We start from the raw sequence: 12,618 nt of genomic DNA, 5'->3' as shown, positions 1-12,618 counted from the left end.
GTGTAAATCAAACGGAACAAGAGAGATGTCAGATCAGGTTTTTGTTTTATCTGTGTTTCCTGAAGTACTTTTCTCTACTTTCAGCTCAATCCTCCAATAAAACCTGTGGTGCTCATTAAAGTAAGGCCTGCCATGCTACACTATGGAGGTCGGATTTTTGTCAAAAATGTTTGTAATTTTTTTCAGTGTTGAACATTGGATTGTAAAAATAACATCTGCAGAGCAAAGACACTGTGGTTTAATCATCTGTTTCTTTAAGTTGTTCATTACTTTCATTATTCTGATGCACAACCACATGTTCATTTGCATTTTCTTTCCAGGTTTCGTGTTGTATTCCTACTTTTCCAAGCTGTCCCGACCATACCGTCATGTTTATTGTGAACTGTGAAAAGTGTCCTCTTGCAGCAAGAAACAGCAACTTTTAGATGCATTGGGAACATAAACAAGCAGTAATCAATATTATCAGACTAACAAAGCATCACATGACAATGTGTAACACTAAATAGGTCACTTGTAGGACCAAACCCAACTGCAGTTCCTCTCAGCTCTACGCAACATTTTAACATCTTTCAGCTCATTATTGTGGGTTTTTTTTTTAGCAACTTTATGAGATGATGAATATGTCAGTGTTGTGTTTGCAGCTGGTTCTGCTGAACCCCAAGTGAGCAAAAAAATGATTTATTGCAGGTTAAGTGTGGACAGTTTGTGGTTCCGATACTTCTGGTGGTTTGCTACGCAGCTCTTCCTACTTTGGAAGAAACCTGAGAAGTTTTTTTTTTTAGCAACACATGCTGTGACATCACTGATTGGACTGTGAAGTGTGACTATTTTACAGATTCACACCGTGGTCGAGCAGCAGTTTTCCTGAATGTGCTTCACTTTATGAATATTATAATATGTTAAAGAGGCAAGCTATGAAACAGGCCGACAGATTTTAAGAATATGTTTAAACAAAATGACATGTTGTAGAGATGTTGGCAGTATAACACAAGCTCCGACTTCAGACCTCACAAAACCACATGCAATTTCATTTCAGTGCTAACCTTCTCTAAAATGTGGCTCCAGATAATTCAACACTAATTTCTGCTTTACTTTGTTTTACCACAAGTATGAAACATTAAATATTGTTTAGCTGAGGTCACAGAACAGAGTTCTCCTGAACCATCATATACATGTTATGTGTTGCTCACAGATGGAAAACAGTCCATGAATTCATCATTTGAAAGAAGTGGTTTGGTTTTCTCTTTCAAACTTGAGTGAAATTAAACTTGCATTACTGAATTATTTGCAGTAAAGTTTAAATGATGTTTTATAAAAAGGCAATTACAAAAAACTATTTCTCACACACACACACACACACACGGACAAACGGCACACTCACAGTCACTCAGACAGTTTGGCGTAACCCATTACTGGTCTTCATAGAAGACTTTAGCCATGGCAAGGGCGACCTTGGCGACCTTTTTGTCCTTGGTGTCGGGGCCCATGTTGGCTCGTGCCAGTCCCATCCAGTACTGCTCTGTACGGGTTTGGTAATCCGTCACCGACTCTCCCTCCTGCACTGCCGGGTGCTCCTCTTCATCTGGAAACACACATTCAGGTAGTGAGGTTAAAGTTGTTTGTAACATTTCAAAATAATCACAGCCCCCCCCCCCCCGTTCATTGTTTTGACAACACAGAGCATCGGCCTTTTTCACCGGAGCCATTTTGACTTATTGTGGTAGTAAAACGCTGTAGGTGGTACACAGGTGTTACTCAGGTGTTACACAGGTGTTACACAGGTGTTACACAGGTGTTACTCAGGTGTTACTCAGGTGTTACTCAGGTGTTACACAGGTGTTACACAGGTGTTACACAGGTGTTACACAGGTGTTACACAGGACTGTGCGATATGATCAAAATCTCATATCCTGATATGGGCCATGTCATGTCCAGGTAACGATACATACAATACAATCGCAGTATAACACATTATGTGTATTTTAACATTAACATCATGCAAGCTGACTGAACTGGTATTTGTCATTATGAGACATTCTGGCAATTTAAAAAGTGTCCTACAAGTCTAACTCGTATTGCATTTTGTTTAGGCTGTAAACTGAGCCACTAGTGTCTGAATAAAGTTAGTGATCTTTGTTTTGGGCATCTGTCATGAGTACACATTGTCTAAAGGCTGGCCCAGTAACAGCAGAGGATTTCACAGGATAAAACCCGACCAGCAAACCCGACTGGAGCTCTTCACTAAGATATGTGCTATAACCACTGGACTGGACCTTAGATGGTGTGTACATGACAGACACCAACATTAGTCCTGTTAACCTCCGTGACTAAAAACAAAGATCAGCCGGGTGGGTCAGACAATAACATTAAAGATAGCTCCGAATGTCACAAGACTTTGACATGTGTTTGACAGTAAGCCAGCTAAACGGCTTATTTAAACAGACAATACAGATATTTATTTATTCATTAGCATTTAGTGCCCACAGTCACCTACTGACACCACATCAGATCTCATATTGTGGATGTTTTACTGTGTACTCGCTCCTCACTCGCTCCTCACTGTACGTCACAGGAAAAGTTAGTGTAATGGCGCTTTTCCACTAGCACCTACTCGGCTCGACTCGACCTTTATGGTTTTCCACTAGGCGATGGTACTTGGTACCGGGTACTTTTTTAGTACCTACTCGGCCGGGATTCCAAGCGAGCTGAGTCGAGCTGAAAACGTGACGGCAACAGACTGCAGGCCACTGATTGGCCAGGGAGTGACGTCACTGGATGAGTCATGAGAGCGACTCGTTCACAAGAATCAAACCCGCCGTTTTTAAAACCCTGGAAACAGCGACCATGCGTTTTTATTATTTCTGTGAACGAGGTAAACAGCTACACGCAAACCAAACATTCAATATCCTTAGTTGTGTTTGTGTCGCATACAAATTACGCCACTGGAATTTCGGGCCGCCTTGCTATGACGACCCCACACACGTTGAGGTGGGACGCAATTGTAATGGAAAACGACCCAAACCGAGTCGAAGCGAGTAGAGCTAAAACCGTGTAATGGAAAAGCGCCATAAGACTGCAAGGAGCCAGAATCATCCCTTGCCTTTCTCACCTTCGCTTTCCTCTTCAGACTCTTCTTCCTCCCCTTCTGCTCCTTTTGCCTCTTCCCCCTCCACCTCCTCCTCCTCCTCCTCCTCCTCATCCTCCGACTCAGACTCTTCCAGCCACTCCTGTGTCTCTGTGGAGAGAGAATCAGAAATCCAAATAAGACCTCACACCCTTCTCTCTCTCTCTCTCATCTTATCATCCTCCAGCTCCCCTCCTGCATCACACGACATTCAAACAAGACAAATCAGCACAGTGGCTGCTTTAGTGCTACCCGCTGAGCCGACACATCTCATGTCGCTTCATGTCTACGTGTGTTTTTCTCCTTAAGCTCTGCTAACATGCACTTTTTTTCACTCACTTGGGTCCATTTCAACCAGAACCTCCCACTGGTCCATCTTGTTCAGGTCCAGGCAGTAGAAGTCGTTCAGGGTGAACTGGCGGTCGCCCACCTCAAACATCCCCCCGTACAGGAAGAGCTTCCCCTGACGCGTTGTTGCCATGGCGCTGGACCTCGGGCAGGGCTCCACCGAGGGGGCCGAGGCTGAGCCAGCGGAGACAAAAAACAATGGTCATGTGATGTCATGTGTGATTTTTTCTGTTTTCTAAATGTATTATAGCGTGCGTGCATGCATGTGTGTCTTCTTGCCATCCTCTCCTCCCTCCTCTTCCTCTTCCTCCTCCTCCTCCTCTTCCTCTTCCTCCTCCTGAGCCCTAGGGATCACTTCCTTGATGGTCATCACTGTGCCGTCCTCGGTGACAATCTCCTTGATGACCTCAGTGGGTGCCTGAGATGCCGCTGCCCCCCCCTCTTCCTGCTCCTCCTTTTCTCCTCCCTCTCCCTCCGCCCCACCCTTCTTCCCCCTCCGTCGTTTCTTCTTGTCTGACTTGTTTCCCTGGACACACAGAAACAAAACGCTAAACTTACACAGTCAAATCTGTTCGGCACCACGTCATATTGCAATGATTTAGTCAGGGCTTTTCTGAAGGTTTTAAAAGGGCAAATGAATGCGGTAAAGTGTCAAACGGCAGTCAAACTCAGTAATGACGCCATTGAAATACTTCTCAGAGCACACTTCAACTTTAAAGGCAAGTTTTTTTTACAGCAATATATGACCAGATATCATAAAGCATTAGTTAAGTGTTTGGATGTATGGATCAGCTCTATCTTTCTATCCATCTATCTGTAGTACCTGTTGCATCGACACCCTGCAGTGTGTTATCAGTCTTTGTGGTGTTTTAGTACGACTAAACTGAATTAATACTAACTGAGGGGAACTAGTTCCAAATTGTCTGATTCATCAGAACCATAACCCTCAGATCTCATCACTTCCTTTTACCGACGCCAGCATGTTATTCTGACAGTTGCACATCGCAAAACTGATGGCAAACTCGTGCAACTACGCTGCTGGCTTTTATATACAGAACAGAGTCCGAAGCCAATTCAGCAGTATACATTTTTCCTAAAACGTGTCCTTTCATCCAGACAAACTTGACAAGCATCCATTCATGCAGCAGGTTCGTGGCCTTGTAGCTCACCCTGAGCAGGCCGGGGAACCAGCGGCTCTTCACTGTGTCATACAGGTAGAGGTCGTTGTAGAAGTCGCCCTCCAGAGACTCCTCCTCTTCCTCATCACAAACCCCACCAAACAGCACCGCCCGCCCTGCTGGCCCCACCGCCAGAGAAAACCCAGAGCGAGGGGGGGGCTTGCTGCCAGAGGGGTTCACCCTGGACCACAACCACTTCTCTGGAGGGCAGAGAAAGTCAAGACCAGTCACACAAAACACCACCGAGGGAATCAGCTGGGGGGGGCTCCATTAATGTTTATCTCTTGTGCTGAAGTTGTTTGTACCTTGGCCATCTTTGCCCTCTCGCTTCAGGTGAAACATGTCAGAGTGGATGGTCCCCTTCTCCACATCCTTCTTGACCCTCTACATAAACACACCCACACACACAATTATAAGGCAGACAATATCACAAAAAGTTATATGTTATCGGTATGGGAGAGGCACACACACACACACACACACACACAAACTCACCACTTTAGAGTATCCCCCGTAGATGATGACACCCGTGCCGTCAGGTGTGGTCGTCATCTGACAGGCGGAGCGTGGGCAGGGGGCGGAGCCTGATGGAGCGAGGCGTGACCAGGAGAAGGTGTCCAGGGAGAAAGAGTAGACGTCATTGTAGTAGATAAAGTCCCTGCAGGGGGAGGACAGGGGAGGCAGGAGAGGAGAGGCTGAAACTGAGCCACGTAAGTGAAAAACGGAAGGATTTGATAAATTTGGAGCTTTAGAACTTTGTGACCTCATCACTTCACCAAAGCTATGCCCTGCTGACACGCTGACTCGACTTTGCATAATTTAATTTAATAACCTGAACAGCGACACCAATATACCTGTCCACTTCATCAGAGACGGGACTGTTTCAAAACCCTGATCATCTGTGTACCAAATGAGGCAGCAGATCAAGCACAGCTGACTCCAGTTTTCCAGTCTGGGTTTCATTCTTAAAGCTGCGTTTATTTGTTTTTGGCCAAAAGTAAAAAAAAATAAAAAAATCACACACGTCTGACATATCATGGCAGAAAACTGCTATGAATAACCTGCTAGCAAACAGTTGCATATTTATGCATCCAGTTTTTAGAGTTGTGCTTCCATCCACCTGACACACGTAAGTCAAACTAATCATTTCTTTTAGCTTTTTTAGCTTAGCTTTCAGTGATGATGTAATCAAACATGTTACCTGCCCAACAGCTGCACACGTTACACATTTATTGTCCTCGTTTGAGATTCAGCACCCTGCTGCCTACCTGGTGCTCTCATGGAAACCTCCAAACACAAGCAGCTGTTTCTTGCAGACGACCATCCGGTGGCCACTGCGACCTGATGGACCACCAGGCGCCCTGGAAAAACACCAAAACCTGAAATCAATTCTGATCAGCGATGTCTGTAAAATCATTAATATATATACAAAGTAGTTGTTTAATAAAGCAGTGACTTTATGGAGTTATATACTAAGCAATCATCTTATCTACTGATGAGGCTTATGTTACAGGATAGGATGAACAATGTAATTGATTGACTTCCTCATAAATTCATTTACTATAAAGTTAAATCTGCCAATCACTGCTAGCATTCATCCTGCCTTCTGTTCATCAGTACACCTATTTTCAGGACCCTCTGCACATACTTGATGTTCTCCCAGGTGTGTGTAGCCAGGTGCAGCACCCAAAGGTCTTTGTAGTGGTAGAACTGTTCCCCGTTTGGAGAAGCAAACTCTCCCCCAAACACCCAGAGCTGGCCCCCACCCTGGGGGACTACCACCGCCTAGGTGGGAGGAAGAACGGAGGACTGCGTGAACAGAGCGAGATTAGGAGGTTCGATGTCCTCAGACATAATTGCTTTTCTTACAGCAGGCCATCAGCTGTGATGACATTGCTGATAAGCTCCAAAGTTTTCCCTGAGCAGCGCTACAGCACTCTGCCCCCTTGTGGTTCAAATGAAGAAGCACATAATTGATCAAGAACTTCCAAACAATATGATACTCCAGTGTAGCAAATGTAGTACTGCCAGGGTCTATTAATTATAGCTGTAACCTTATGACCCCCTGCCATTTGATTAATACTATTCACCCCATCTTAGCGGGAAGGGGCACTACGTGACTAAAACTAACGAGCATCAAATTTTCTCACGCACAGCTGAGAACTTACACGGGCCGAGGGGCAAACAGTGGAGAATGTGGTGTTTGCTGGCTGCTCGACTGTCAAACAGTGCAGGAAACCGCTGCGATGTTTGGAGTGTGAGCCAAGAGAGGCTTAAGGATCGTCTCTGTGGGCGTACCTGGTGAGAGCAGCGTGGGGGAGGAGGGTTGGGGATCTCTGATTTAACCCAGCTGTTCTTCTTGATGTTGTAGAAAAACAGATCGTTGTACAGGTACGTCTGCAAAAAAAAGGCAAAGTCAGGTTTTTTTAATTCAAAATGTATCCAGTGGAGTTTTTGTAGCATATAACTAAAACTGAGAAAAGAAGAAAAAGAGCTGATGGGCTTCAGGTACAGTTTGAACAGACACTGAAACCTGACCAATTGTTTACGCTGAGAATAAAGGTGGCCTCCGCTTTAAAGAAGAAGAAAAATCCTTTGTGAGCTGATGTCACCTACTCACTCAGTGTTTCATCTTCTAAAGACATAATTGGAAATTCCATGTCCGAGATGAAAAGTTTGACAAAATCCCTGATGCAGAGAAGCCGTTGGTTATAGTCTTGCTTAGTACCTTCTTGCCATTGTAGTATTCTCCTCCAAACAGGATGAGTTCGTCTTTCTCAGGATGGGCAGAGAGAGACGCACTCAATCTGAAACAACATGAAAAGACATCAGAGACTGAGACACGTGTGTCCTCCATCCACGGCTGACAGAGGCCATGTCCGCATCACGTGAACGAAATGGTTTCTTAGAAGGTAGCACCACGCTCAAGAATGAATTATCTCAACAATTACTGGGTAGTCCGCCCTGAAAGACATTCATGGGTCCTAGATGACGTCCCTGACTTTCCTCTAGTGCCACCAAGAATTTACTTTGCCTCTCATCTTGTGCCTTTGTCTGCTGGATTGATATATTTTTTATTATGTTCTATGATAAAGTCTGCATGCGTTTCATATGGCTGTGAGACAAATTCAGCAACAGGAACAACACAGATGAAGGAAGTGATGCAGTCTTTAACCTCGGTGATGGAGGTGAACATGTCGTCTCTACAACTTGGGTCTTCTTCGAATCCAGATTCTGAAACTCAGCAATCAGAGCCTCCAAATCCTCCTGGAGACAGGGAGGGAAGGAAGGAAGGAAGGAAGGAAGGACAGAACCAGAGGGATGTAAATGGCTCTCAGAAATAAGCTAAGGCTGAGTCCCAACACTACTGCAGACAGTTGTTACCTTGTTTGAGGCTGAGTTTTACCTGCTTGCAGTAAACTAAGCGGTGAACAGACTAATCTACAACCATTTTTACAACATACTAACAGTCATTTGTATAAAGCTACACAGCTACCAGCACAGCCGAGTGTCCTCTTTGTGTGATGTGAAAAGTAATGCAAAGTTAACATGAGCTGTAGCCATACCTCTTCTCGTTTAGACCTCTTTGAAACCTTTTTCTCCATTTTGGCGGCTGTCTTCTCCGCTCCCTTCACCTTCTTTTCCTTCTTTCCTTTTTTGCCCATGACTGCTGTGGTAGTGACAGGTACTGTTCCGGGGTTTTATCTGTTATTTTAAATCAAGTGGGTGTCACATGGAAGTCCAAACAAGCTCCCATGCAGAGCGCCGAAGTGTTTCCGCTGACCAGCGGTGTTTACTTCCGGCAGCAGCCTGGACGGGGCCCCGCGGTGAGAGCGCCCTCTAGTGTGGCGGAGGAGGGAGAGCTTCAGCCCGCCACTGGGCACCAAGCTGTGGCTTCATCAACCATAGTTTGTCTTTATGATAATACACACCGAGTTCAGTCATCTGTGTAATCTCAGACACGCTGGTTACTTCCATGGTTTATTGTTATGTATTCTGAACAAAGAGCAGCCAGATGACAGGAGGGCAGGAGATGTTGAAATTTGCTCTCAAAAGGTAGAAAAATGAACTTTTTAAATATGCCCTGTTAATATAGTGTGTGTTTTACATATAACATCATATATACACACATATATTATACAAGAAGACTTATTTTTATGATCTTACTTTAAATTCATTTGACCTTTTTAACACCATTGTTTTTATCATCTTAATGTCTTATAGTATAGTATAGTGTCATATAGTTATATAACTATATTATCATTATTATTATAACTATATAACTGTATTATCTTAATGATCCTGCTCTTAATTACTTTACTACTTTATAACAACATTGTTTTATTCATTTGTTTTACTGTTGGACAGTTTTAAGAAGCAGTCCAGAAATCATTTATAGGATCTTGCTTTTAATGAATCTTACATTTTTAACATCATAGTTTTTATTTATTTTATTGTTCTTATTTATTGACACGTTTTGCTTCTTATGTCGTTTGTTTTAACGTCTGTTTTTTCATTGTTTTTTATTATCATCTTGTTTTTTGAGCAGCTTTTTATGTATGAAAGGTGCCGTATAGATAAAGTTTATTATTATATTGTTAAATGTGTACATAATCATGTGTATATGTATATGCAGGGATGGACTAACACACTAGGGGGCTCTAGTGTGTTAGTTAGTTCGTTAATTATGATGATGATGATGATGATGATGATGATGGTGGTGGTCAGCACTGAGCAGTGGTGTGGGTATTTACACAATCCATCCTCCCTTATGCTGTAGCTGTTTACGTGTTACGACACGTGTCCATTTATCTTCAGTGGGTGTGGAATGTCACAGAGAGAAACTACAGGTATTAATGAGCAGGAAAGTGTCTTGACACCTTGATATGACATTTGTTTTGTCATTAAAACCCGTCTTGACGGATCCTGCCTGCACCCAGTGCCACGGCACCACGGCCTGTCCTACTTAGGACAGGCATACCAGCAACATTTGGTTTAAGTTTCAGCTAAAATAGAATAAAATCAAAAATAAAATAGGACCTGCTTTTCTCAGGGTTAACCTGAACATGACGAAGATGCAGCTCACTGAGTTGAGGACTCTAACTATAAATGACTATAAATGGATGACAGTACACATTTAAAGCAGAAGGGGGCAGCTGTGTGTTTCTTCATTCATTACCTTTGACGGTTTGAACCACAGCATTACAACAGCAGGACAACCTCACAGTGCGATGTGTAGATATCCTCTCGTGATTAGAGGAACACTGAAAGACATTGTCCTTCCAACCAAAGCCTTGACATGATGAGTAATCGTGTCTTCTTTTGTGGGAGGAAGCTGTTAGAGAGAATTATTACAGTCTGCAGAATTAAATGCAGAAATCAAATGAGTCATCTTCGCCTTGTGCTCCTTCGAATGGAGCGGCCCTCTTTGGTTGAATGGAAGTCTTATCTTTCATCTCCATTGCTTCTGATTATTTCATATGTGTGATTACGATTGGAGGACACGGTGTTTGGAGTGGACCTATGAATTCATCAAGGCCACTTTCTGCTGTGGGTGTCAGCTCTTTCCAGCCATCTGTCAGCATATTGTGATATTCATTTTCCTTCCCAGCATCTACAAACACACACAAAAGCTCTTACACACATGTGCACATGCATCAGCTGACTACACACACACACACAGTGCACACAGCACATGACTCTGCCCACCACTCACTCTTGACTGTTAACCTTTGGTGCTTTGGAGAGGCGCCCCGGGTATGTGCCTCTGTGTGTGTGCTGTGAGTGAGTAAAGGACAGATAGTGGGTGAATTAATATTTCCATTTACGGATGTATTTGGTTTGATCATTCTCGTTTGTGCGTGCGTCTTTACAAAGTAAAAGCCGCAGAGAGAAAGAGCAGGCTGTTCACAGGGAGCCTGAGGGACCACGTCTGCAGGGCAGTCACACATTTTGTCATAAGTTCTCCGCTTGTGCCGCTACACATCCTGACAAGCAAATAACACGAGGAATTATCGTATTTATGTTCCAAATAAGAAACATAACCCTTTCCTGGGTGCCAAGCCCACCGAGACATTTCATTGGAGTCATGTGGGGATCCTTGAGACTGGGGCCCATAAGCAGTACTGGTTCCCAGACCAGATTTACTGAAGCAGGGTGCATGTTCATGCCCTGTAGGGAAACACGTGGAACACAAGCCCGTAGGGCAGGGGAGTAGTGTGGGTAGATCGTGTGACATAAAAAAAAAAAATTTTAGATTTAGATTTTAGTCTATCATCCCTAATTAGGACTAAGCGCTTTAGAAAATGGATGAATATGTAAGACATGGTGGAATCAGACAGATCAGCAGACATGACATGATATCCTCACATCAAGCATCTGGTGGCTAAAACTGCTTAATTACTGGCTGTCACACAGACGTTTGCAGCAGATACCCACATCGTCCTCTCTGCACAGGGTAAAAAACACTTCATGTAGCACACACGTTATCATTTCAGTGCAAGCGGAAAAACATTCTGTGGCCACACAAGCAACCCAGTTTTGGTCAACCCAGTTGAAGCTCTTAGCCCATGCAGACTGTAACTGACACAGTTCCTTTGTGAGACATTAACTAGATGCTGCTGTGCTGTGACTTGTTTTGACATTATTTAATTGGTTAGATATTTACAGCCTTGTCTTTGAACTGATAATACTACTACTAATAATAATAATAATAACCAAACCAGCAGAAAGGACTGGTGTGACGTGACACCTGTTGATTGGATTTGATTTTAATAATAATCTGGCTTTGCTTGACGTGACCTCCATCATTTAACTGGACTTCTCTTGAAGCTCATGTCGATGAGCCAAAAGGGAACATGGGCATCTTCTCTGAACAAATGTTGTTTACTGTGATGAAGACAGAAGAACAGATGGCTGGCTTGCACCTGTGCCCCTCTGCATGAATACACACACACACACACACACACACACACACACACTCATACACACACGTACAAATGCGTTTGTGACTCAGCATCCTTGCGTCAGCGCTGCCCTGAGCACCGTGCCGTCTGCCTGATCGTCTGGTCGTGACTGACGCTGGGGAGAGAGAATAAAGGACAGAGGCGATGAGATGAGCACAAGTGTTGATACCTGAAAAGATAACAAGGCAATTTACCCACCCTGTGATTTAAACGAGTCGGAAATAGATGGTGTTGCTGCATACACACCAGCAGGGGAGCAGGAACACACACACAACTGTACAGGGAACAGAGAAAACTGATATCATTCTTCTGTTAGTCAGAAACAAATCAGATAATCTCCATCTCAACTTCGCTTTCTCAAATTCAAGCCAACGCACGTAGAGTCGCCTACATGTGTATCACCTTATATTTACAGTACAATGTTCATCTCCTAGTTCTGAGTGTTTAACTCCGACATCATTGATCTAATCCCAAATCTAGTCAAGTTCAGTTTTATCCTTAGATCATGAGCGTTAACCATCTGTCTCTGTTCCACTTGCATCATGTCTGTGTCTAAGACTAGAGCTTACACGTACACTTACTTTATTCCATGGCGAGATTTAGATGAGAAGATTAGTACCAATCACATGTTTGTGCGTAAAGTGTGGAGCTGGAGCTCCCACTAGATTAGCTTAGCTTAGTATCAAGACTGAAAGCATGAGAAGCAGCTCGCTTGGCTCCGTCAGAAGTGGAAAAAATACACTCATCAAAAGCTTTGAAGGTCACAGATTCATTGGTTACATCTCATTTGTTGAATCCACACACAAGCAGACATGTAAAACTGACAGTGAGTGGTTTTAGGGGGCGTTCTGTGCTGTAACAGCATGTTTTAGCAGCCACATGTTGTTACAAGTCCCTAAAAGGTACTACCCCCCCATAGATTTACCTGGTCCTGGTCCTGGTCCTGGTCCTGGTCCATACCAGACTGCCATCTATTTTGTAACACTTTACCATAAGATTAGAC

The 12,618-nt window shown here is 43.7% G+C and overlaps 1 protein-coding gene across 1 annotated transcript; it reads right to left on the bottom strand.

Moving 5' to 3' along the window:
• Positions 1-232: 232 nt before the first annotated feature.
• On the bottom strand, positions 233-8,392 carry klhdc4 (kelch domain containing 4). The gene is made up of 13 exons (XM_070830642.1): positions 8,217-8,392; positions 7,826-7,917; positions 7,379-7,457; positions 6,949-7,047; positions 6,299-6,435; positions 5,919-6,011; positions 5,146-5,308; positions 4,956-5,034; positions 4,642-4,850; positions 3,754-3,998; positions 3,464-3,654; positions 3,110-3,235; positions 233-1,582 (listed from the first exon to the last, which is right to left on the bottom strand). Exons 1-13 carry the CDS (start codon positions 8,313-8,315, stop codon positions 1,410-1,412), a joined length of 1,785 nt encoding a protein of 594 aa, XP_070686743.1. The 5' UTR covers positions 8,316-8,392; the 3' UTR covers positions 233-1,409.
• Positions 8,393-12,618: the final 4,226 nt, after the last annotated feature.

This window comes from Pempheris klunzingeri, chromosome 5 (genome assembly GCF_042242105.1).
Source record: "Pempheris klunzingeri isolate RE-2024b chromosome 5, fPemKlu1.hap1, whole genome shotgun sequence".
NCBI lineage: Eukaryota > Metazoa > Chordata > Actinopteri > Acropomatiformes > Pempheridae > Pempheris > Pempheris klunzingeri.
This window is presented reverse-complemented; position numbering and strand designations above follow the sequence as displayed.

Bases quoted from the DNA above. Each gene is read 5' to 3' on its own strand.
- klhdc4 (XM_070830642.1), bottom strand. From the start codon at position 8,315: ATGGGCAAAAAAGGAAAGAAGGAAAAGAAGGTGAAGGGAGCGGAGAAG. The intron at 6,436-6,948 runs GTACGCCCACAG...CCTCCCACCTAG, and splicing joins CCCCACGCTGCTCTCACCAG to GCGGTGGTAGTCCCCCAGGG. The intron at 5,309-5,918 runs GTAGGCAGCAGG...CTCCCCCTGCAG, and splicing joins GGTTTCCATGAGAGCACCAG to GGACTTTATCTACTACAATG.